Source organism: Lipotes vexillifer, unplaced genomic scaffold, assembly GCF_000442215.2.
Source record: "Lipotes vexillifer unplaced genomic scaffold, Lipotes_vexillifer_v1.1 scaffold251, whole genome shotgun sequence".
Lineage (NCBI taxonomy): Eukaryota > Metazoa > Chordata > Mammalia > Artiodactyla > Lipotidae > Lipotes > Lipotes vexillifer.
Genome location: NW_006770868.1, coordinates 2,872,505 through 2,898,299, shown reverse-complemented (window position 1 = coordinate 2,898,299; position 25,795 = coordinate 2,872,505). Strand labels below are relative to the sequence as shown.

The 25,795-nt window shown below is 37.7% G+C and overlaps 1 protein-coding gene across 2 annotated transcripts in view; it reads left to right on the top strand.

Annotated features, from left to right (window-relative positions):
• CSE1L (chromosome segregation 1 like) overlaps positions 1–25,795 on the top strand; it is a 39,755-nt gene that overhangs the window by 10,771 nt on the left and 3,189 nt on the right. Inside the window, exons 3-22 of one of the 2 annotated variants that reach the window (XM_007446395.1) lie at positions 535–677; positions 3,270–3,371; positions 3,446–3,591; positions 3,920–4,010; positions 5,617–5,724; positions 9,478–9,570; positions 11,375–11,542; positions 11,649–11,778; positions 12,613–12,678; positions 13,089–13,291; positions 13,739–13,823; positions 15,483–15,544; positions 19,144–19,280; positions 20,411–20,514; positions 22,316–22,413; positions 23,641–23,791; positions 23,934–24,142; positions 24,576–24,673; positions 24,776–24,861; positions 25,303–25,384. In XM_007446395.1, the coding sequence (XP_007446457.1) occupies positions 535–677; positions 3,270–3,371; positions 3,446–3,591; positions 3,920–4,010; positions 5,617–5,724; positions 9,478–9,570; positions 11,375–11,542; positions 11,649–11,778; positions 12,613–12,678; positions 13,089–13,291; positions 13,739–13,823; positions 15,483–15,544; positions 19,144–19,280; positions 20,411–20,514; positions 22,316–22,413; positions 23,641–23,791; positions 23,934–24,142; positions 24,576–24,673; positions 24,776–24,861; positions 25,303–25,384 (2,362 nt within the window). The remainder of the gene's footprint in view (positions 1–534; positions 678–3,269; positions 3,372–3,445; positions 3,592–3,919; positions 4,011–5,616; positions 5,725–9,477; positions 9,571–11,374; positions 11,543–11,648; positions 11,779–12,612; positions 12,679–13,088; positions 13,292–13,738; positions 13,824–15,482; positions 15,545–19,143; positions 19,281–20,410; positions 20,515–22,315; positions 22,414–23,640; positions 23,792–23,933; positions 24,143–24,575; positions 24,674–24,775; positions 24,862–25,302; positions 25,385–25,795) is intronic. The other variant, XM_007446396.1, reaches the window with a different exon arrangement.

The following is a 25,795-nucleotide window of genomic DNA, read 5'->3' as shown; positions in this document are numbered from 1 at the left end:
AATACTACGTACCTCTCTGGGTAGTAGTGACAACTTGACATGTGTGAGTAAAGCACCAGATGCATATGGTTAATAATAATATGTATTAGCATAAATTAACTCATTTAATCTTAATCACAGTAGTATAAAAGAAATATTACTACCATTACTAATAGTACTAATAATAATCCGGGAACAAGACGGGGTGTATGAATTTTGCCCTAAGGTCACTTAATCTCTCTGAGAAGCAGATTGTCCTTCACATGGGATGATCATCTGATCAGGCCACCTTATAGGTTTGTGAGAATCGGGTGAGTTAACAGATGGTAAAGTGATCTGAAAACCAAGGTATTATATAAATTTAATGTAACATCATATATAGTTCATTTAATAGATAAGAGAAGTGAGGCACTAAAAGTGATAGGTTCCCTAAGGGAAAAAATATCCTAATCTTTCCATGATGCTTCAGTGAGAGATATACATAGTTCACACATTCATGAAGTCTTAAGATTTGTTTGTAATAACAAGTCTTCTAACATGGAAATTGTTTTACAGCTGAGAAGTTTCTTGAATCTGTAGAAGGAAATCAGAATTACCCACTGTTGCTGTTAACATTACTGGAGAAGGCTCAGGATAATGTTATCAAAGTGTGTGCCTCAGTAACATTCAAGAACTATATTAAAAGAAACTGGAGAATTGTAAGTATTTTGTGAGTACATAGTTTAAGACCCTGCATGTTTATAAGATTGATATATGCAGTGTTCCTGAACGATTCAGGCACAGATTAAAAATAAAAGCAGGACCCTCCTCAACAAAATATTAAAAAAATCCAAAAATGGATCAAAAGTATACAAATACCATGACCAAGTGGGATTTATCTCAGATATGCAAGGCTGGTTCAACATTCAAAAACCTATCGACTAAGAGAAGATAAATCACATTATTATATCATTAGGTGCAGAAAAAGCGTTTGTCAAAGTCCAACACCCATTCATGGTAAAAACTCAGTAAATTTGGAATAGAGAGGAGTTTTCTCGGCAGTGTAAAGACTGTGAAAAACCTGTAACTAACATGATACTTAATGGTGAGGAACTTGAAGCTTTCTCACCAAGATCAGTTACAAAGCAAGGGTGTCGCCTCCTACCACTCCTTTTCAACATTGTGTTGGAAGTCTTTTTTTATTTTATATATATTCTTTTGCCATGGCATGTGGACCTTAGTTCCCAGTCCAGGGATCGAACCTGTGCCCTCTGCATTGGAAGCACGGAGTCTTAACCACTGGACCACCAGGGATGTCCTTGATAATGCAGTAAGAAAAGGAAATATACCATTTGGAAAGACATAAAACTGTCTTTGTTCTCAGATGACATGATTGTCCATGTAGAGAATGCAAAAGAATTGACAAAAGTTAAACAGGGGCTTCCCTGGTGGCGCAGTGGTTAAGAGTCCGCCTGCCGATGCAGGGGACGCGGGTTCCTGCCCCGCCCGGGAAGATCCCACATGCCGCAGAGCGGCTGGGCCCGTGAGCCATAGCCACTGAGCCTGCGCGTCCGGAGCCCGTGCTCCGCAACGGGAGAGGCCACAACAGTGAGAGGCCCACGTACTGCAAAAAAAAAAAAAAAAAAGTTAAATAGGACGTTTTTCCAAGTTGCTGTTTTATTTAAATTCATATCAGTTAAGTCAGCTTCATAACCCAGGTTGCTAGAGAGTGTGAGACTTTGTTTTAACATCCAGTTTGGTTGAAATTTAACTTTAGCTTACTGTCTACTAAAGGGACATTACATGGGAAGATACAGTCTAAATGAGTAATTGAAGCAATTTCTATTGTAAACAAGGAAAAATTATATAAAGCTGGAAAAAACCACATTTTTTTTTTATATATATATATGCATTCTACACATATGTATGTGTAGAATGCAAAATGATTTAGATTTGAAGTTTTTGGTAAGGGATTTGTCCTGTGTCTGTGGAATATGGAAATATTTTCTAATCATAAGGTAAATCTTACTATGCTGCAAGTTTAATGATCAGTATAGCTATACGTTGAGAAATGGGTATCTTTCCTACCTTAGCTTATGACAGTGGTTCTAAATTGAGGGTAGTTTTGCCAACCTGGGGATATTTAGAGACGTTCTGGTTGTCCACGCTGGGGGTGGGGTGGGGAGGGTGTCTGGCATCTAGTGGGTAGAAGGTGAGGGTGCTGGGAACCATCCTCCAGTGCACAAGAAAGATCCCCATAACAAAGATTTATCTGACCCAAAATGTCAGTAATGCCAGGGTTGAGGTAACTCTGGGTTAGGATAAAGAAAAAAGTGAGAAATGTTTTTAGTAATAGCAGTAATGATACTTAGAAAGTATTAAAGTTGACAGAAATAGTCAGTTTTTCTAAAAAATCGGCTTTAAATCTGGTTAAATATTAATTTGGAATCTTATTTCCTCATTCCATAGAAGAATTCAAAAACAGTAAATATTGTTTTTAAGCTTAAGTCAAGCATTCTCACATGTGGTGAAGAAATGACTTAGTGAATTTTAGAATGTTTAAAAATCCATTCATCTCCTTGTAGACATGCAAGCCCTATCCCTCTGTCTTGATTTGTAAAACTAGTGAGATCCAGAATCTGTTTGGGCGATGTAGTCCTGGGTGCATTCAAACTGGTAATGGTCAAGAAGTTTTTATTGAAAAGACCTTTCTTTGACTTAAGGTAACAGTCAAATTGAAGCTTTTGAAGATGAATATCGGCTGAGTAGCATATATGTATAAAGATTTTTTTTTTTTTTCCGGTACGCGGGCCTCTCACTGCTGGGGCCCCTCCCGTTGCGGAGCACAGGCTCTGGACGCACAGGCTCAGCGGCCATGGCTCACGGGCCCAGCTGCTCCGCGGCATGTGGGATCCTCCCGGACCGGGGCACGAACCCGTGTCCCCTGCATCGGCAGGCAGACTCTCAACCACTGCGCCACCAGGGAAGCCCTGTATAAAGATTTTTAACCACATGTTCTGATTAGTTTCCTTACAGAACTGAGATTCTTAATTGGCATCAGGGAGTCAGAGAAGCTCCTTAATTTGTATGTAAAATATTTGCATTTGGGAAGGAAGGTACATTTTTCTGCAGAAGAATGCTTGCATCAGATTATTAAAGGAATCTGTGACCCATCTATGTAGAAGGAAGGCCCTACCTTCTCTGTTTTTCTTAGGAAACCAGGAAACAAGAAATGGTTCTGTTTTATCTACAAACCCATACAGTCATAGATATGGATTTATGTTACTTGCTTATTAATGTTTTGCTTTTAGGTTGAAGATGAACCAAATAAAATTTGCGAAGCTGACCGAGCAGCCATTAAAGCTAACATAGTGCACTTGATGCTTAGCAGCCCAGAGCAAATTCAGAAGCAGGTATGTGAGGCCCTGCTTGTTAGGTGGGCTTGTTTGTAGAGCTTTCATCTCATTAGTCTCTTTCCTCCCCACAGTTAAGTGATGCCATTAGCATTATTGGCAGAGAAGATTTCCCTCAGAAATGGCCTGACTTGTTGACAGAAATGGTGAATCGCTTTCAGAGTGGAGATTTCCATGTTATTAATGGAGTCCTTCGTACAGCACATTCTTTATTTAAAAGGTATTGATATATAAATTCATATTTTTAAAATACTTTTTTCAAATATTTTTGCTTGTGTATATTTTTGTGATTATGTCATTTTTTTATGATAATTCTAGAATAAGAGCATAAGCCTCTCATTATTGTGTTTGTTTCTTCTTAAGTGTAGGATGTTTATTTCATATTGCCCTATTACTTGTGAGATACCTGGTCTTGATAAACTGTGCTTGAATTCCCTTTTTATTTCAGAAAGCTATCTAGCCATAGACTTTTCTCTAATCTAGCCTTGAAGACCTAAAGTCAGTTAACCAAAATTTGTAAATTTGCCTCTTTTACCTGAATTTTCTAGATATCGCCATGAATTTAAGTCAAATGAGTTATGGACTGAAATTAAACTTGTTCTGGATGCCTTTGCTTTGCCTTTGACTAATCTGTTTAAGGTATGTGATAACATCTTGGTGGTATTTTTTAATTACTTAATATTTTTAAGTGCTTGAATATTTGTATAAATTTTAAGAGATTGCTTTGAAAGTGTATTTGATAGGTAATGGTTTAGAGCAGCACTTCTTTTGAAAAATTTCAAATCTACTCCAAAATAGAGAAGCTGGTAGAATGAAATCCCATGTATTGACTACACAAGTTTAATGGTTACTAGAATTTTATTTCTTTTTAATTTGTTCTCTCCCTTTGATTTCATACGAATAGTTAAAAGCAAATCCCAGGCGTCATATTATTTCACTCAAGTATTTGAGTATGTGTCTCTAAAGGAGTAGATCCGTATTTTGATTTGACTGTTTATGGAGTTTAATTTATATATCCGTACATCGTCTTATAGTACATAAGGAACTGTCCTAAATATCTTTTTGAAACTCATTTAAGATCGAAAGAGAAGTATTGTTAACCTTTTTTTCCAGATAAGGAAAGTGAAGGGTTCGGTATCACACAGCTAATAAAAAAGGGAGCCAGGCCTCAAACCTAGTTTTGCTAACTTGAGAAAAGCTGCTCATTTCCTGTTTTCAGAAAGGAAAGTTGTGTGATAATCACAACTTTCTAAATTACAGAGTATGCACAGGATTTTTCATGGTTAGGATATCTTATTGATAGTACATTTTTATTTTTAAAAATAAAATTGGACAAAATGTCAATACTTTTCACCTATTGGACTAGCAAAGATTTTTATTTCTTTTTAATGACATTAAAAGTTTTAGCCAGGAGCAGAGAGGGACGGGTGGGGGAAAAATGTTTTAGCCAGAGTCCAGTGAAATGAACACTAGTGTCCTGTCCATTGGGTTATAAATGGTACTAGCTTTCTGGAGTTTGACATTTCATTGAGAAAACCATAATATTCATATTTTCTAACTCCAGGATATAGTTAGCAACATTTGTTGAGTGTCTTTTACATTGTAGGTGTGCACAAATTACAAGGACCTTTTATGTATATTTTCTCATTTTATTCTCATATTTTATGAGGTAGGCATTATTCTTAATTACAGACAGATATGGAGATGGGGGGCGCAGTAAAATAACTTACTCAGAGTCATGCTTATTATGAGTAACAGAGTCTGGGTTGTATCCAGATCTATCTGGCTTCCAGAACTCTTACTTATAGCATACTGTTCTGTACTGGTAATACAGTTCTAGAATCTCAAACTCAGAAAACTAGAAGTGTGCCCAAAGTTTTATACATAAGCTTGTTTATTGCAGTTAGAATAACAAACAGTTGCAAACAACCTACAGGCCAGGTGGCAGGGAATTATTTAATGAGTGCATATAAAGACAGTTTTGTGTAATATAGTTATATACATGCACAGAGGAGAGTAGAAGGATCTAGTCCAAAATATTAATATTGGACTTTACAGTAGTGCTGTGATGGACAACTTAAAAATATATACTTTAATGTGTTTTTTCAAAAATCCTAAATGACTGTATACTACTATTTAAAAGCCAAATTTTGGAGAAGATGTATGAATAGTTTCAGCCTAATACAAGGCTTTTTCACTAAGGTTTACAATACACTAAAAGCGTCTTTCTAAATTCCTTTCCAAGGCCACCATTGAGCTCTGCAGCACCCACGCGAATGATGCCTCTGCCCTGAGGATTCTTTTTTCTTCCCTGATCCTAATCTCAAAACTGTTCTACAGTTTAAACTTTCAGGTAAGTTTCGTTTTATTTCTTGCTTTTGATTCTTATTCTTTGATGTCATATATAAAGTTTTTCACTTGATAAAGACTTCTTTGCTAGCATTGATTTTTCCCCCCACCCTGAAAAAATAGACGTTAGTTGCTTGTGTTCTGATTCCCCCCATTCTTTTTTCTTTTACAAGAGATAAATAAACTGACACCAAGCATTGTAAATGGATGACCACAACAAAAGCAACAATGATTGCAATTACCAAACACGAAACACACTCATACTATGTCATAATATTGACATTCAGTCCAGTAATCCTCCACTGTAAGAGCTCCTTTACTTTGCAGTGAAAATTGATTTGTATATTTTTTGCCTCTGAGTCCTTGTGGGATTTTTTTTATTATTCAAACAGAAAGTCACAATTATAATCATCCTCATCAGTTCACTCAGTCCCATGTAATTAATTTTTTTTTCATCTTGATCTTTTGTTAGCACTTTTATGAATTCATCAGTTTTCCATTAGAGTTCTGAAAGTGCTTATTCATTCACTTCAGTAGTATAGTCAGTTACCAGAAACCTGTACTTGTCAGAGTCTTTTCCATGAATTCCTTAAAGATGAAACCCTTTTATAGGAACTTTTTTTTTTTTTTTTTTTGCGGTACGCGGGCCTCTCACTGTTGTGGCCTCCCCCATTGTGGAGCACAGGCTCCGGATGCGCAAGGTCAGCGGCCATGGCTCATGGGCCCAGCCGCTCTGCGGCATGTGGAATCTTCCCGGACCGGGGCACGGACCCGTGTCCCCTGCATCGGCAGGCGGACTCTCAACCACTGCGCCACCAAGGAAGCTCTTATAGGAACATTTTTGCAAAAGCATCAGAGTACACCCAGAACTGTCTGTAAATGACAAAAGACTTAAAAATGACCACGGTTAAAGTTTTGATGGAAGTTCATAATAATGCAGTTGACAAGGAAATTTAGTTATTTCTGAGATATGCATTTTAAATAACTAGAATTATGACGCATAACATTATACCAGAACATGTAAGATTCTTAGAAATTTCATGTAATGTCTGAAACATTTATATTAATATATTTCCATACAAATAACCCAAAGAAAGTTTAGTATTAGTTGTTTTTTTGTTTGTGCATTTTTTTATACTGCAGGTTATTAGTCATCAGTTTTATACACACAGTGTATACACGTCAATCCCAATCGCCCAATTCAGCATACCACCATCCCCACCCCACCGTGGTTTTCCCCCCTTGGTGTCCATACGTTTGTTCTCTACATCTATGTCTCAACTTCTGCCCTGCAAACCGGTTCATCTGTACCATTTTTCTAGGTTCCACATACATGCATTAATATACGATATTTGTTTTTCTCTTTCTGACTTACTTCACTCTGTATGACAGTCTCTAGATCCATCCACGTCTCAACAAATGACTCAATTTCGTTCCTTTTTATAGTTAAGTAATACATTGTATATATGTACCACAACTTCTTTATCCATTCGTCTGTCGATGGGCAATCAGACTCCCTGACTTCAGACTATAGTACAAAGCTACAGTAATCAAGACAATATGGTACTGGCACGAAAACAGAAAGATAGGTCAATGGAACAAGATAGAAAGCCCAGAGATAAACCCACGCACCTATGGTCAACTAATCTATGACAAAGGTGGCAAAGATATACAATGGAGAAGACAGTCTCTTCAATAAGTGGTGCTGGGAAAACTGGACAGCTACATGTAAAAGAATGAAATCAGAACACTCCCTAACACCATACACAAAAATAAACTCAAAATGGATTCGAGACCTAAATGTAAGACCGGACACTATAAAACTCTTAGAGGAAAACATAGGAAGAACACTCTTTGACATAAATCACAGCAAGGTCTTTTTTGATCCACCTCCTAGAGTAATGGAAATAAAAACAAAAATAAACAAATGGGACCTAATGAAACTTCAAAGCTTTTCCACAGCAAAGGAAACCATAAACAAGACGAAAAGACAACCCTCAGAATGGGAGAAAATATTCGCAGACGAATCATCGGACAAAGGATTAATCTCCAAAATATATAACAGCTCATGCAGCTCAATATTAAAGAAACAAACAACCCAATCCAAAAATGGGCAGAAAACCTAAATAGACATCTCTCCAAAGAAGACATACAGATGGCCAAGGAGCACATGAAAAGCTGCTCAGCATCATAATTATTAGAGAAATGAAAATCAAAACTACAATGAGGGCTTCCCTGGTGGTGCAGTGGTTGAGAGTCCGCCTGCTGATGCAGGAGACACGGGTTCGTGCCCCGGTCCGGGAAGATCCCACTGCCACAGAGTGGCTGGGCCCGTGAGCCATGGCCGCTGAGCCTGCGCATCCGGAGCCTGTGCTCCGCAACGGGAGAGGCCACAATAGTGAGAGGCCCAAGTACAGCAAAAAAAAAACAAAAAAAAAAACTACAATGAGATATCACCTCACATCAGTTAGAATGGGCATCATCAGAAAATCTACAAACAACAAATGCTGGAGAGGGTGTGGAGAAAAGAGAACCCTCTTGCACTGTTGGTGGGAATGTAAATTGATACAGCCACTATGGAGAACAGTATGGAGGTTCCTTACAAAACTAAAAATAGAACTACCATATGACCCAGCAATCCCGCTACTGGGCATATACCCAGAGAAGACCATAATTCAAAAAGACACATGCACCCCAGTGTTCACTGCAGCACTATTTACAATAGCCAGGTCCTGGAAGCAAAGCTTATAGCTTTTAATGGAAGCATATCTGGGAGACAAAAGGCTGAAGAAATAGACTTGGGAAGGTGTAAGAACCAGTGGCATTTGAGAGGAAACAGCCACAATCTTATAGCAGAAAATGCCTGGTCACCCGGTTGCTACTGAGGTGGTGGCCTCCAGTCATTCTTTCTGTTCTTGAGTCATTACTTTAAGATTCAGGGCTCCAGGAATGAGAAGGGAGTCTTACTGGTACAGACTCCTACACTGAGATGCAAGAGAAAGGATGTAGCGTTTTTGCTGCCTCTAGCCAGAGCCAAGTACTTGGACTTAATCCTCCCAACGTGACTGTACTCACAGTGGTAGGGAGAGCATTCCTCAGAAGGAATAGGTAGAATGAATATGAGATGAACAACCCAAAATGGCATACCTTCATTGTTCAGCTAGGCAGCAATTTGAGAAATTCTTAAGGATACCGCTGGGTTTTTGTATACCTTATTTTGAGTTCCACTTCCTAGAAGTCAGGTAGAATGAGGTGATTAATAACTTGTTAGTCACGGAAGCCTGATAGGAAGGAGGCATAATCTTTACCCTTGGGGGATTTATCCCTCATTAAGTGGGCAGTACTGTGCCATAGGAAAGCAGTAACTATATAAGACAATAAGCCTGACTTGGTGGTCATCTTACAGTAAATGCAGTAGTTCAGAAAGGAAAAGGAATGTATTGGTAAGCACTGAGTTTTGTAAGGAAAGTTTTCAGTCTTAACTGAACCTTAAAGGAATAAGTAGATTTACATTGGGACAGGAACAGGTGGCATCGTTTGTGGTTGAAAGCTTACTGAGACAGAGTCAAAATGGTTTACTCATCTGTCAGACCTAGCTGGAGCAGAGAATTCTTGTCAAAATAGGTCTCCGTTGACTTAGCTGAGAAATGTGAGCTTGAGTCTAGGCATGTGGAAAACATTTGGCGTGGTGGGGGAAACTTATTAAAATATAATAATTACTTCAACCAAAAGTCTCAAGTCACCATTTATTCTTTAGGATCTCCCTGAATTTTTTGAAGATAATATGGAAACTTGGATGAACAACTTTCATACCCTCTTGACATTAGATAATAAGCTTCTGCAAACTGATGTAAGTATTATTTAAAGTATTTCCCAAGTAGGCTTTTTTTTAAGAATTATTTGAAATATAATGTTAAGTGTCAATTATATCAATTTTTTTTAATGTTAAAAAAATTGAGTGCCCTCTGAGAACACTGGAGGGAGGATAATTGTAATGTGCAGAATTACCCTTCTTGTAGTCCTGACTTAAGTCACAATTTATAGATAAGGCTATTTTATTACATTATTGAAAGTAAGGCCTCGAGTATTCACATTGTGAACATTTTATGAAATAGAAAATCATTTGTCATTGAAGATACTAAGAAAACTTAAACCTCTGTAATAATGACCTCTTTTGAAAAAGTCATCTACAGTGTGGGAAAGAGGGGACATGAAAATTTGTAATGTGTAAAAGTTTCTGATCTGAGTTTTGTAATATGTACTTTCAACATGTAGCACTCTGTGTTATTCATTTGCTTGTTTATTAATATATTTATGATTTACCTCTTAACAAACAAAAAACATAAAAAGTAAAATATTAAGAATATTTCAACACCAGATAAAAATTACAGTTGGTGATGCAGATCTGTTTGGGTGGCATGCAGAGGGAGAATCATTACTGTGGGTGTACAGCAAATTTTGTCTCTGAGATTTATACACAACAAGAATCAACCAAAAAAAAAATAGAGTTCCAATAAAATAATTCCTTCAGTCCACTAGTAAGAAACCACTCCCTCAGAAAACAAAACTTGTCTTTACACTTAAGTCTAAAGGAATTTTTCACATAGGATTCTTAAGGGAATTGTTTGCCCATTTAAATGTGTCATCTCACTGTGTGACATCCCTTATATTTATGCCTTGAGGAGCTGTTCTTTATCTCTTCTCAATTTGAGTTCTTTGGCACATAATATAGCTCAAAAAGTATTTGTGATTGCTGTTATATGTAGTAAGCGTTGTTATATCAGTCACTGTCATGCTTGCAGGTAGGGCTGGCAAACTTTTCCTATAAAGGTCCGGGTAGTAAATATTTTTGGCTTTGTGGGCTATGTACTCAACTCTGCAGTTGTAGTTGAAAGCAGCCATAGGCAATACTATAAGTTGTATAAATGAAAACAAAGAATGTGTGTGGCTGGGTTTTAATAAAACTTCAGAAATTAGGCAGCAGGTTAACCCCTGCTTTAGGTTGTCCAGCATTTTAAAACCAGAATATTATTTGTGAGAATGTTATAGCATTAGCTTATTGGGAAGAGAACACATTTTAATATATTTGAAATGGGAACCTTTTGGGAGATAACAAGACTGTGTTAGAAAGGAAAATGTGATATGATTTTTGTTACTCATGTTTTTGTAGGAATATATTATTTTCGATTTAATATTAAATATTTTATAATTCAGCAACCAGAAGAAAAAGCTTGATTTATTTATTTACTTAAAATATTCATGCATGCATGCAGTGCCGTGTCTTAGTTGAGGCACACGGACTTCTTGGTTGCGGCATGCACACGGGATCTAGTTCCCCAAGTGGGGATCAAACCCAGGCCCCCTGCATTGGGAGCGTGGAGTCTTACCCACTGGACCACCAGGGAAGTCCTGAAAAGGGTTTATTTAACTTGAAAACTTCTGAGAACTGCTCTCATTGATTAATAAATAAGAAGCATTTCATCTTGTATTTATTTGATAGACCAGGTGAATAAATTTACAGTGGCGTAGATGTAATTCACAGCGCCTAGCTTTGATGTAAAATTTTTAAAGAGTTCAGGAATTACAGCTACTCTCCATGTTTATGATAGCGTTGAAGTTGTGTGTTTGAGTTTTCCGTTTTCTCTTAATGTGAGGATGAAGAGGAAGCAGGCTTATTGGAGCTCTTAAAATCCCAGATTTGTGATAATGCTGCACTCTATGCACAAAAATATGATGAAGAATTTCAGCGGTACCTGCCTCGTTTTGTCACAGCCATCTGGAATTTACTAGTTACAACAGGTCAAGAGGTTAAATATGACTTGGTAAGGTGATGGTGGAGACAAATAATTAAGACATCCCCTCCCCCCCCATGAAATAAATGGTTCCGTTTGCTCTTAAAAATATGCTTATTTTTGTGTTTTATTCCAGTTGGTAAGTAATGCAATTCAGTTTCTGGCTTCAGTTTGTGAGAGACCTCACTATAAGAATCTATTTGAGGACCAGAACACGCTGACAAGTATCTGTGAAAAGGTTATTGTGCCTAACATGGAATTTAGAGGTAATTGTGGCAAAGTGTAAAGCTTTTTCAGGAGATTAATTAAAAGCTTGTTTTTTAAAAGAGTATGTTAGTATAAATTTAAGAATTTAAGAAGTCTTCTCTGTGTTGCTTTTTGTAACATATTCAGTCTAAGTTTTGTTGGATTTAGTATTTTACCAAGGCAGAAGCTATTTTTGAGCAGTTGACTTGAGACAAGAAGTGATTGATGACTTTTAAATATGGAGTTGAAGCCTACCTAGTTTGTGCTTAAGGTTAAAATAGTCCTAAGAGTCTGTATTTGTACAAAATGTCTTTCTGACAGTTGGGAAGAGCAGTCATTAGATCATTCATTCAGGAACAAAATGAGGAAATAAAAGTGTAACGTGGGGTTTTATTTCCTTTTCTTTTTTCATAAAACTATAGGTAAAGGACAGATCTTTGATACTGTCTGTCCTACTTGTTTTGGTGTTGAAATAACTGTTTATGAAATAATGGTGATAGTTGTTAGGTTGTTTGTTTAATGTCCTTATCTGGCAGAATAACAAGTTGGCATCCCTAGATTGGTCTCCCAACACTTTTGAAGGTTGGTGATGAAGTCCAGTTCTGTGGACGTTCACATTAGAACAAGTGAGCCTATCTCGCAGCTGTATGCATTACCAATTACCTCATCTTTCAGGGTAGCGTTTGCTGCTGTGAGTAATGATTAAGAGTATATGAAGTAGTCATTTGTTGGGAAAGAACACTTTGCTGTAAAACATGGCAGTTCCACATACTCCTCTGCATACTCAACTGTAAAGGTAGAATGACTTGCCACGTCTTTCAAGAAGTGATCTGAAATGTCATCTTGCTTTGTAGCTGCTGATGAAGAAGCCTTTGAAGATAATTCTGAGGAGTATATAAGAAGAGATTTGGAAGGATCTGGTGTGTATTTTGGTTTTTAGCTGTTGGTCTCTTAGCAAGCCAGTTGCTCTCTTTCTAATAAATATGGGGAGGTGAGGGAGTCCTGATAAGTATGTCATTTCAGCTGGCTTTCATTGGAGAACTGTTTTCCTTCTTTAACTTGTCCATGGTAGAAAGCAGCTCTTTATATGAGCTATATCAAAGTATCAGATGTTGAATTACTTGTCTTCTCTTTTTTATATACTTATTAGGGTTTATCATACTACTATGATCTTTCAGTTTCATTCTCATTTTACATTTGTGGGGGGAATTTTTTTTCATTGTTTTTGTTGCTGTTAGCTCTCAGATGGCAATTTGTTTTCTTATAAACTTGGTCAGTTGGTTGTTGGTGGTTTCTTTCTCCCATAATGTATTTCCCTTTGATTTTGTAGATATTGATACTAGACGCAGGGCTGCTTGTGATCTAGTACGAGGATTATGCAAGTTTTTTGAGGGACCCGTGACAGGAATCTTCTCTGGTTATGTTAATTCCATGCTGCAAGAATATGCAAAAAATCCATCTGTCAACTGGAAACACAAAGATGCAGCCATTTACCTGGTGACGTCTTTGGCATCGAAAGCCCAAACCCAGAAGGTGAATCCTTTCGGTATATTTTTATTTCTAAAACATAGTTGTTGGTACCACAGAAGTCAAAAAGAAGTGATATATTTCTGGTTATATAGCCTACTCTGTTAGATAATGTGTTAGTTCTGATTAGAATTCATATGGTTTCCAAAGATGGCTTTATACTGATGTATTAAGCACTTAAGTTTCTTATGGACCAAAAGATCAACAGATGCCGCACTTGCTTCCTTAGCTGAGACTCAGTATATAAAACGTGCTAAACTTAAATTTAGCTGTTCTTTAATTTAGGGAAGTTTCTTTATTATCTATTAGAATAGTCTTATATGTAAGTAGTTTGTGTTTTGAAGTATTCATTTCCATCTTTAACCTGGTTTTCTAAAGCTGCCTAAATTTCCAGTGTGGTAAATAATTACAGATTTTTCATGTTATTTCACTGTTATGAATTTGTTTTTTTAGCATGGAATTACACAAGCGAATGAACTTGTAAACCTGACTGAGTTCTTTGTGAATCACATTCTCCCTGATTTAAAAGCAGCTAATGGTGAGTTTTGTGAAATGTTTTTAGTACAGCTTACACTATACCTGCAGTTTTTTAAAAATACATTTATTTATTTATTTATTTTTTTGTCTGCACCGGGTCTTAGCTGCAGCGTGCGGGATCTTTTAGTTGTGGCATGTGGGATCTAGTTCCCTGACCAGGGATCGAACCCACGTCCCCTGCATTGGGAGCACAGAGTCTTAGCCACTGGACCACAAGGGAAGTCCCTATACCTGCAATTTTTATTTTAAACTAAAAAATGAGTACCGTTACAGCTCTATATCACCATGATACTGAAAATGGTGGCTCCTATCCTTATTGCAGTTACTTTATTGGATAAAATCTCAAATAGTTGCCCCAGATCTTGCCCAGGTGAAATTAACTTTCCATAAACAAAATGTCTCTTATGTAGAAGGAAAACAGGAACAAGTGAGACTAAATTGTCACTGTATATTCCTAGTGTACATATAGTAATTCACTAGAAATTATACTTTGGTTTTTGTTTTCCTTCTCATTCAAAAAATGAACTCTTGGGGGACTTCCCTGGTGGTTCAGTGGTTAAGAATCCGCCTGCCAATGCAGGGGACACGGGTTCGAGCCCTCACCCAGGGGGATCCCACATGCCCCGGAGCAGCTTAAGTCCATGCGCCACAACTACTGAGCCTGCGCTCTAGAGCCCACGAGCCACAACTACTGAAGCCCACATGCCAAGAGCCCATGCTCCGCAACAAGAGAAGCCACTACAATGAGAAACCTATGCACCACAACGAAGAGTAGCCTCCGCTCACTGCAACTAGAGAAAGCCCGCGTGCAGCAACAAAGACCCAATGCAGCCAAAAATAATTAATTAATTATTAATTTTTTAAAAAAGGAACTCTTGGGAATTCCCTGGCAGTCCTGTGGTTGGGACTCCGTGCTTCACTGCCGGGGTTCAATCCCTGGTCAAGGAACTAAGATCCCACAAGCTACATGGAGAAAAAGAAAATAAAAATAAAATATTGGGTTGGCCAAAAAGTTCATTTGGGTTTGTCCAAAATCTGTTAAGGGACAAACGAACTTATTGGCTAACCCAATAAAACTAAAAAAAAAAATGAACTCTTAAAAATTGAAGTAAATTTAAAGTACTTGAAACTAATAAATACTAAGGATACTTTCATATGTTTACAAAAATGTTGATCAAGAGATATTCTTCTAAAACTTTGTGGAAAATTTAAATACACGAATAGGTAGGGATAATATCATAAAGAACTTCCATGTTACTATCATTCAGCTTCAGGAACTTTTAACAATTGGCCGATATTTTAACCCTTTCACTAACTTCCCACTACTAGTGCAAGCTCATCTAGAGAGACTTGCTCTTGATTCACAATAGCTTCAATTTTGGAAGAAGATACTATTATTTCATGGTCCAAATCATTTTTGTTCAATTACATAAGTAACACACGTTCATTTGTAATGAAACTTAAGGGGGAAAAATAAAATTATTTATAAACTTACCAGTATTAATAGCTGTGTAATAGATCATTATATAATTGACTAAGCTTTAATTACTTGACATTTTGTTTACCAGAACCATGTTTTTAAAATCTGATAATGTTGTCACTAGTTTGGGAGTTAACAGTCCTTAGCACTAAAATAACTGTGACTTTTTTTTTTTTACAGTGAATGAATTTCCTGTTCTTAAAGCTGATGGTATCAAATACATTATGATTTTTAGGAATCAAGTAAGTTGCTTTTCATTTATATGTCATATGCCACTTAATCTCTTAAGAGTTTTATCGTATACTGGCTTCTCTTCCCTTCTGTGCAATCATATTCGATATCCACATCTAACAAAATTAACAATTCCTTGAACTTAGGATGCCAGTAGAGACTGTCATACAGAGTGAAGTCAGAAAGAGAAAAACAAATATTGTATATTAACGCATAAATGTGGAATCCAGAAAAATAGTACAAATGAACCGGTTTGCAAGGCAGAAACAGAGAGACAGATATAGAGAACAAATGTATGAACACCAAGGGGGGAAGGCAGGGGTGGGGTGGGTGGGATGAACTGGGAGATTGGGATTGACATACATACACTAATATGTTTAAAATAGATAACTAATAAGAACCTGCTGTATAAAAAAATAAAATTAAAAAAAAAATTAGGATGCCAGACCATGATTAATTTTCCTCAGTTTCGCTAAAATACTGTTTTACAGTGATTTTATTAAAATTTGGGATCCAAACAAGGTCTACACGTTGCTTATGGTTGATTATGTCTTGTGTCTTCTAATTTACAACAGAGGGCTCTTTCCCCTTTTTTTATTCATGTCATTTTTTGGAGAAACCAGTCATTTACCTTGCAGAGTTTCTCATTCTAGTTCTGGCTGATTGCATCCTCAGTGGTATGATTTACCTCTTGTTCCTCTGTTCCCTGTATTTCTAAATTGGTAAATCTGGAGGCTTGATTAGATTTTATTCCTCTGGTAGGTGGGGGGGGGGGGGGCAAGAGTTTGTCACTGGTATACTTTGCTTCATTTCACTAGGACACGAACAGTGTCTCATCCACTTTCAGTGATGTTAAGAGTGATCATTGACACATTTTTTAATTGAGATATAAGTAACCCAATATAATATTCACCACTTTTAAGTGTATACTTGTGTGGTTTTTAGTATGTTTATTCTTTTGTACAACCAACACCACTGCCTCATAGATTATTTAATTACCAATTTGAATGGGAAAAACGGGATAGATGTTTGTGTGTTTTTCCCGTGTCAGTTCAGAGTAATGAGTTTAAGTGCCTTACCAGCCTCCAGAGGACAAATGAGTGATTTTTTGACTCTCCAGTTGTTCCTTCTTTGGCCAGTAGGAGCCCCATTAGGTTCCTGTGTCCCCTTGACACACTTAGTAGCCTTTAACAGCTTCCCTTCTTTCATATATGACAGAATATTCCATGTTCATCTTGTACATTTCCTGCCCCAGACCTGAACTAGCCACACTTGAAGGTGGGAAGTTTTATTTAGAGACCATAATCTAGGTGCTAGGGAAATTGGTTTTAGGCTTTTTCATAGGAGAGAGCCAGAAAATAAATAATACCAATATTATTACTAAAGTAATAGTGCTGAATGCTGTTTGATTTCTTTGTGTTTTTTATATCCTTCGTATATTATCCTATTAGGCCTGTATAGTCAAGAAATACTATGTTTAAAGCAAATTGAAATTATTCTTTGTGCATTTTTGCCATTAACTTGATAAATAATTAGATTCTTCTGTTTGTGGGGTTTTGTTTTATTTGTGGGGGCACAAGAAAGGTTACTTTACATACCTCCAAAGTCAGGCATGGTACATTCAGAAAGGTCTAGCTTTCCTCCCTGTTCCTTCTCTCATCCTAAAAGTAACCATTTTTTACCAAGTTTTGGTTTATGTTTCCATTAGTTAATTTTAAAAATATAACCTAATATTGTCCTAGATATTTATGTATTTCCCCTCCTCCTACACAGAAGAGAGTATGCTAAACACGCTTTCACTTTGGTTTTTTTTCTTTTTTGGCTGTACCACGTGGTTTACAGGATCTTAGTTCCCTGACCAGGGATTGAACCCGGGCCCATGGCAGTGAAAACTTGGGAGTCCTAACCACTGGACCACCAGGGAATTCTGACACCTTGCTTTTTTTCACTTAGTAAATCCTGGATGTCATTCCATGGTAGTACTTACACAGTTCCCCCTTTTTTTTTTTTTTTTTTTTAATTTAAATAGCATAGTACTCTGGGTGGCTCTCCTGTGGTTTACTCAACCAGTCCCCCAAGAGGTAGATGTTCCACATGTGAGATATACGGTGTTTGTCTTTCTCTATTTCACTTAGTATAATGCCCTCAAGGTCCATACATATTGTCGAAAATGGCAAGATTTTCTTTTTTTATGGCTGAATAACATTCCATCCGTGTGTGTGTGTGTGTGTGCGCACGCGCACGTGTGCACATGTGCACTCCACACTTTATTCATTCATCCACTGATGGACACTTAAGTTGCTTCCAAATCTTGGCCATTGTTAATGCTGCCTGTGAGCTTGGGGGTGCCTGTAGCCATCTCTGTGTCTTCTTTGGGAAAATATTCAGGGGAATTCCCTGGTGGTCCAGTGGTTAGGATTCAGCGCTTTCACTGCTGGGGCCTGGGTTCAGTCCCTGGTCAGGGAACTAAGATCCTGCAAGCCATGCGGTGTGGCCAAAAAAAATAAGAAAGAAAAATATTATTCAGCTCCTCTGCTGAGTTAATTGGATTGTTTTTTGCTGTTTAGTTATATAATCCTTCTGATTCTTAACACTGTGTAAGTCACTTTAATTTTAGTGACACAGAAAACAAAACAGCACAGTTCGTCTTACTCCCTCCAGTACCTCCACCAAATTACCCTGCAGCCATCTTGTAAATTATTTTAAACACACAAGCAGGAATAGAGAATAATTTAATGATACATAACCACCACAGATCTTAACTCCAGGCCATAATTACTTAAACCTACACACACAGTGGAGGCACGCAGGGCACGCCCTCCCCATTCCCATTCTATTCTCTTTCTCCCCAGAGATAATGAATGAATTCAGTGTAAGTGATTATTTATGGCTTTACACGTTTTGTTTCCACAAAAATTCTATAGTATTACATAGGTTTAAGTTTTTTATTTATTTAAATGATACCCTACTATAGATATTGGTCTGCATATCTAGTTTTCTTTTGTGCTTAACGTTGTTTTTAGTAGATGTGTTAGAGTTCATTTTTAATAGCTGTGTAGTATTCTGTCATAAGAATATGCCACAGTTTATTTCCTGTGGATGATTCTTCAGTTTCTTGATTTATACTTTTTATGTGTCTTTGACAGGTATCTACCAGGGTTACATGCAACCTTGTGAAGCTGTTCTGTTTTAAAGACTAAAGGATACGCTAAAGTTTTAGAGGTTTTTAGTGAAGATTAGTATGCTTATGTTTATGCCATCCCCCCCCCTTTTTAAGAGGAGAAAATGAAGCACAAAGAGCTTGAATGACTTATTCTAAGAAATACTTGCTAGTAAAGTATGGTTCTAAGATTAATGAAATCTGCTTCTCCACGATATTATTATTTTACCCTAACCATAGTTTTATGCTCAGAGAAAGAGAATTGGAAAAGTGAGTGTGAGCTGAACCATTATGTGAAGGTAGAAGTTTTGATTTTTTCACCTGTATCATCTCCATTGTAATAGTGGCTGGAAAAAAAACACACTTTTTAGAATCAGCAAGTCACTCTCAGAGCTGTCTTTTACTCAAGATAGTATCAGTGAGTTACAGCATGTATATTGTTTTTTTCAGGTACCAAAAGAGCATCTTTTAGTCTCTATTCCTCTCTTAATTAATCATCTTCAAGCTGAAAGTACTGTTGTTCATACTTATGCAGCACATGCTCTTGAGAGAATGTTTACTATGAGAGGGCCTAACAATGCCGCTCTGTAAGTATTTGATGCAATATATTTTTTCATCTCGGGGTGAAGACCATTCTGTTCTGGTCAAAGATATCTCAGTATATTCATAATTTCATTAGTAGTTAAAAAAATAAATGTGTATATTTTACTCATTTATACTATGCCTCATTCCAAAAGGATTTGAGACTGCATGCCAGAGTAGACACATTTTGACAATAAAGTTAAATGGAGGAAATTGGAGCAAAGGAAAATAACTGGGGTGTGAGGTTAATAAACAGAAGTGTGTCAGAGGATCCTGTACAGTAGTTAAAGAAAGAAACTTGTGGATTTTATGTGGAGTCCTCTAGTGGCCAAGGCAGAGAGAAACTTGGTGAGTTAAGATGTCCATAATGTCCATGAGATTAAAATTAAAAGTTATTCAGAAGTGGGCCTTTGTTGAGGGAATACTGTGTAGTAGCCCTGTTCATAGCAACATCACGCAACAGAGTTATTTTCACCTGGCTGTTTTTGTGATCTTATTTAGCACTGAGACATGACACAGCTGAGTGAAAGTAATTCTCTAGGGTCCAAGGCAGTAGCTGTTGTGGCCTGATCCAAGGACAAAATGCAGAGGATTGGGTGGTCTGCATGTCTTTCAGGCCTTTTCTTCAACAGTGTTATTTCTTGAAACTGAGCTTTGGGTAAGAGATGGAAAACATTTTAGGTTCTTTTCTTCATCAAGAACTTGAAGTACAGATATGTACACTGGCCAATTAAGGGTTGAAAGGTTATCCTTTAGGCGAGTTAAGCCAGTACCTGTCTTCAGGCCCAGAATTTATGCAGAAAACATTTCCGAACTTGCTCCACCTCCAGGAAAGCTGGTTGAGAGTCTGGGCTCTGTTCTCGATGGTGACAGATGTGAACCAGGGATGACCTCAACAGCCATAGACAATGTTGGGTTTGCCGGGTTTGTTTAATTGTGTTTGGTCCCAGATATGCCTTCTTAGGAACTTAACATGAGCCCTTATAAAAGCAATATTTTCCTAAGCTATCTGCTGTCATTGGTGGGAGATGGCTCACTTTTATGCCGAGAAGTGTGATTTAGTAGTTGCGAAGGGTGTTCCAAAGTGACAGGCTCAAGAGTTGGTAGTGACTGAAAGCTGTTTTTTCATCTATAGCTTTACAGCTGCAGAAATCGCACCGTTTGTTGAGATTCTGCTAACAAACCTTTTCAAAGCTCTCACACTTCCTGGCTCTTCAGAAAATGAATATATTATGAAAGGTAGGCCGTTTCCCTGGTGTACAGACTCTAAGTATCTAATCTCAGACGACAAGGGTGGTGAACACTCTGAGTTGTACTTCAGGTTACGTAGTCTATGAACCAGATACTGTCAAGCATTAGGTAGGTTTAGATATTTTTAAATGAAAAATAGTTGAGTTTGTTGGTGTTTTCAGAAAAAATTTTACCCTAACTTGATATAGAACGCGTCTTACTAAAGAAAAGGTAGCAAACTCCTTTTTTCTTTTCCTAGGTTGAAATTCTTGAGGGCAAAGATGAGCTCAGACAACATTTATTGACGGCATGTTCTGCTAGGTCTTGGTGTGAAACCTGGGTGTACTTGATAGACCCCGCACAGATCCTGCCTTCATAGAAATACTGCCAGGGACACAGGCAGCTGTTAACCATCTGCCAGGTGCTCCATTAGGAGAGTGTCTTGGGAACAGCTCTGGGACAATCTTAGTCTTACTTGCGGTTGCATTCCAAGAGTCTAGCATGGTGGATGACTCATAGGAAATGCTTTTTTTTTTTTTTTATAAATTTATTTATGTATTTCTGGCTGCATTGGGTCTTAGTTGCTGCGCACGGGCTTTCTCTAGTTGCGGCGAGCGGGGGCCGCTCCCCGTTGTGGTGCGCAGGCTTCCCACTGTGGTGGCTTCTCTTGTTGTGGAGCATGGGCTCCAGGCACGCGAGCCCCAGCAGTTGCGGCGCTAGGGCCCAGCCGCTCTGCTGTGGGATCCTCCCGGAGCAGGGCTCGAATCCCTGTCCCCAGCACTGGCAGGCGGACTCCCAACCACTGCCCCACCAGGGAAGTCCGGAAATGTTTCTGGTTTGGTCAGGACGCGTGCGCGCGCGCGCGTGTGTGTGTGTGTGTGTGTGTGTGTTTTGTGGTCTTCATTGCTGTGCTCCTAGGGTTTGCAAGAGTGCCCAGTATGTAACAGCTTCCCAGTAAATACTGTTGTGTGAATGAATGTGAGGATTCTGTGCCAGCCCAGAGGAGGGGGGCTGATCCATCCTGTAACCCTCAGCTTTCTCTACCAAGTGATATCTAGGCTGAGGTGTGGGATAGGTAGCAGTTAGCTACTTGGAGGGTGAGTCTTTGGCATCACTGCAAAGTTTAGGAGGCAAGAAAGGATAACTTTCTGTCCTGTGTGCCTAGCGTACAGTAGGTGCTCTACTTAGTAAACATCTATTCTGTTTGTGCAAAAATAGCCATCATATATTTTTAGCTTAATAATGTATTTCTCTCCTATGCCCAATGTTTTTAGGTGTCTGTTAATGAGCAGTTAGTTCTGTAATATGGGCCTTCCATAGCTTTATGTGTATTTTTGGATTTTTCTCAGGCTCCTAGTCTCTCTTTTGGGGGGAAATGGGCAAGTGGCCTTTTCTTTCAGCTTCTGGTAGGCTGTGATCATACTTCCAATAGGCTAGAGGTAAAATTTCATGCCACAGATTTCTAAGTAAAGGAGACTCAAAACAGACTCCCTTCCACCTGCTGCTGCCCCGTGTCCATCCACTGCTGCACCTGCCTCCTCTGTGTCTGCTGCTTTAGCCACTTCGTTATTTTTTATTGTCCCTTAAGCCTTCTGGAAATAACACTTCCCAGCTAAGTTTTGTTGCCAATTATTGGCCTAATTTTAAAAGGGAGGGAAATTTAGATTATTTTTAAATGTAGAGAGCTATCTGGGGGTTGTTTAAGAGTCTTAAGATTTTAGTTTATGAATCAGTGGACTTTTTTCTCCCACTAATCACTCTTTTATTCTGAAGTTTAACTATCTGTTTTTGCTCTTTTCATATTTTACAGCTATCATGAGAAGTTTTTCCCTCCTACGAGAAGCCATAATCCCCTACATCCCTACTCTCATCACTCAGCTTACACAGAAGCTATTAGCTGTTAGTAAGGTAACAGAACCAGTTTTGAAAGTGCAGTTGCTTTTTAACCTAAATGCTTCAGACTGTTTGAGCCTCAGAACTCCCTGGTAGTCGGTCGGACAGGGAAAGCTCTGTGACTCCTTCCCGACCAGCACTTAATGTGTGATTCTGAAAGTGTGGGGTGACAGATGGGAGCCTTGGTAGCACTTTCCTTTAAGTGTAAGCTCAGAGACTTTAAAACATTTTATTCTCGCTTTGAAAAGTAACGGGTTCATTGAAGAGAATTGAGAAAGTACAAACAATCTGAAATGATCTTAGATGGAAGAAGTAGGCTTTGCACCAAATGGACACAAAAGCAGCTTATTCAGACTAATATAAAATGATGACTGAAGTCCTTGTGTCTGTTCTTCCTGACTCATTTCCCCCAAAATAAAATTCACTTTCTTTGATCAAAGATTTTAGGTATTTTGAGCCATATTTAAATATTAATACCAAGTTTTAGAAAATAAATCGGTTTAAGGCCAGTAAAATTCCTTTGTAGACGCTTATTCTTAATTACTCTATGATAAGGAGATGAAGTCATAGGAAGTATTAGAGAGACTCTGAGAATAGTGATCCTGTTTGCTCCGAATTCTGGGTAAGGGCCTTGGGCCTACTTGGGTTTGGGGGAATTGAGAGAAAAGAGATGTAGGGCCTCTCCACTTTCACCTGCCCCTGTACATACACACTCATCTTCTGAGTTCATCAGCTTCATATGGTAGCCTTCCAAGAAGGATTTTGTTTGAAAAAGAAAATTGAAAATGATATGAAGGATTGTCACTGTGCAGATACAGACATACTAAGGCCCACAGAGGTTAAGGTTTGCCTGAGGTCCCACACACGGCTAGTGGCAGAGTCAGGCCTTTTATGTCCCTGCTCGTTTCTCCCACCGCTGTTTACAGTGACGACTCTAGGAGAGCACACAGGTTTAAGAAAGCTCCTTGCGCGCGCTGGGAGCTTGGGCTTACGTAGTCACCTCCCTGTGATTCAGAAGTGTTTTTCATAAGTAGACTTCTGCTCGTTTAAAAAAAAAAAAATTCCAAACAGGTATTAGTATTAGTTCATTTTCTGAATTTTAAGGTCACCGTAAAATTTTAACATATAGGCAGGCTTTTTAGTGTAATTTGTGGGGTTTTTTTTTAATTAAATGTTTTAGGTTATTTTTAATATAGTCAATTGGATTATTAGAGTCATAAGCTTTTTTTTTTTTAATTTCAGAACCCAAGCAAACCTCACTTTAATCACTATATGTTTGAAGCAATATGTTTATCCATAAGAATAACTTGCAAGGCTAACCCTGCTGCTGTTGTAAATTTTGAGGAGGCTTTGTTTCTGGTGTTTACTGAAATTTTACAAAATGATGTACAAGGTAAGTAAAAGAAAGCTATTTTTCTAGTTGAATAAAATTATTCAAGTGATTATAAAATGCAGTCTGCCTAAGAGATATGTGCCTTTTGTGTCAGACCCATTAATTCTGAAGCTGACAGCTCTGTTTTTACTTTTATCAACAGAATTTATTCCGTATGTCTTTCAAGTGATGTCTTTGCTTCTGGAAACACACAAAAATGACATCCCATCTTCCTATATGGCCTTATTTCCTCACCTCCTTCAGCCAGTGCTTTGGGAAAGAACAGGAAATATTCCTGCTCTAGTGAGGCTTCTCCAGGCATTCTTAGAACGAGGTTCAACTACAATAGCAAGTGCTGCCGCTGACAAAATTGTGAGTCAGATTTTGATGTAACTGTAATTTTCTAAGGTAACTGAGAGAAACTAGGGATGGCAGATTCTTTAAACTTTTTTTTAATTTCTTAAACTCAATAAAAAGGGAATTAATTAGAACATGTAACAGTTAATTAGTAGAAAACATTAATGTATATTTTATTAGAACTAGGTATCCTTTAGTTATTTATCTCTGGTGGAAACTAAAGGAATAAGAGCCAGATAGGTTAATTTCAGGAAGTTAACTTTAAAGGCTTATTGTGGTGGGGGTTTTTTTTTTTTTTTTTTTTCCTCTACACTTCAGAAGTAAGAAAAAGAGAAAAGGGGTTAGATTATGACAGCATGCACCCTTTTCCAAAATATATCACCTGTTTAACTTTCGGAACAATTAATCCTTGCTTCTTTAACTAATTATTTAATCTAATTTGTTGTAGCCTGGCTTATTAGGTGTCTTCCAGAAGCTGATTGCATCCAAAGCCAATGACCACCAAGGTTTTTATCTTCTAAATAGTATAATAGAGCACATGCCTCCGTGAGTATGAATATAACCTCATTGTACATTTAATTGAGGATTCTGTTAAGTACTCAGAAAAATGCTGAATTTATATTGTTGCTTTTTTATTCACTTCTTTAGTGAGTCAGTTGACCAATACAGGAAGCAGATCTTCATTCTACTATTCCAAAGACTTCAGAATTCCAAAACAACAAAGTTTATCAAGAGTAAGTAAAATCATTTTGGTGTTCCTACAGAAATAATGAAGGAAAGAGGCTAAAAACCCTTAGACTTTATATGTACGTATAAACCTTTTAACAGTTAAAAATTTTATATATAAAATATTTTAAGATGCTTGTATTCTTCAAGCACTAAATCAGTTTCAATATATTGTGTTCCAGAGGTTTGTAAGTTTAAATATCAAAACATTTTTAATAGAAATATCATAAAGAAATATAAATCAGAGACTGTATGTAAAGCCTTTTTATGACTGTACTATAAAGGCAGCGATTCTGTATGTTAAATCGTATTAAAAGGCCCGTATTGATGCCAAAGTTAGTCATTGGGTTTTAATGATTTGTGAATATTTCATTTGGCAGACTTTCACTAAATCACTTATTTAATTCAGTGAGTCCTCTGTATTGATACTCTGCACCTCCTTTCAACAGGTTTCTTAGTCTTTATTAATTTGTATTGCATAAAATACGGGGCGCTAGCACTACAAGAAATATTTGATGGTATACAACCAAAGTAAGTCTGTTTTCATTATTTATTATCCTGTTTTTAAAAGCAAAACATTTGACCTCTTAGTCTCTGTTTTATAGATGACTTTATAGTTCTTGATGCACAGTGATAGTTATCTTTGTGGTTTCCAAAATATTCTTGGGGGGTTGGGTTGTAAAGAAGGAAATAACCTGCAGACATTTTCCTAATTCCCGAAGGTCTCCACTCCCCGCCCCCTGCCCCATCCCCCGGCATTCCCTTACAGCCAGTGTTCTATGTTGTGTTAGACAGCTGGCATTGTCTCCCAGAGCCTGCCTCTCTGTTAGGGCCAACTGTGATTTTTCAAATGAGAATAGTTTGGATCAGTGAAATTTTGCTTTTGACTTAGTATATATGCATAAGAATGTAGTTAGGCAGCATTTCCCACGTAGTAGGGAA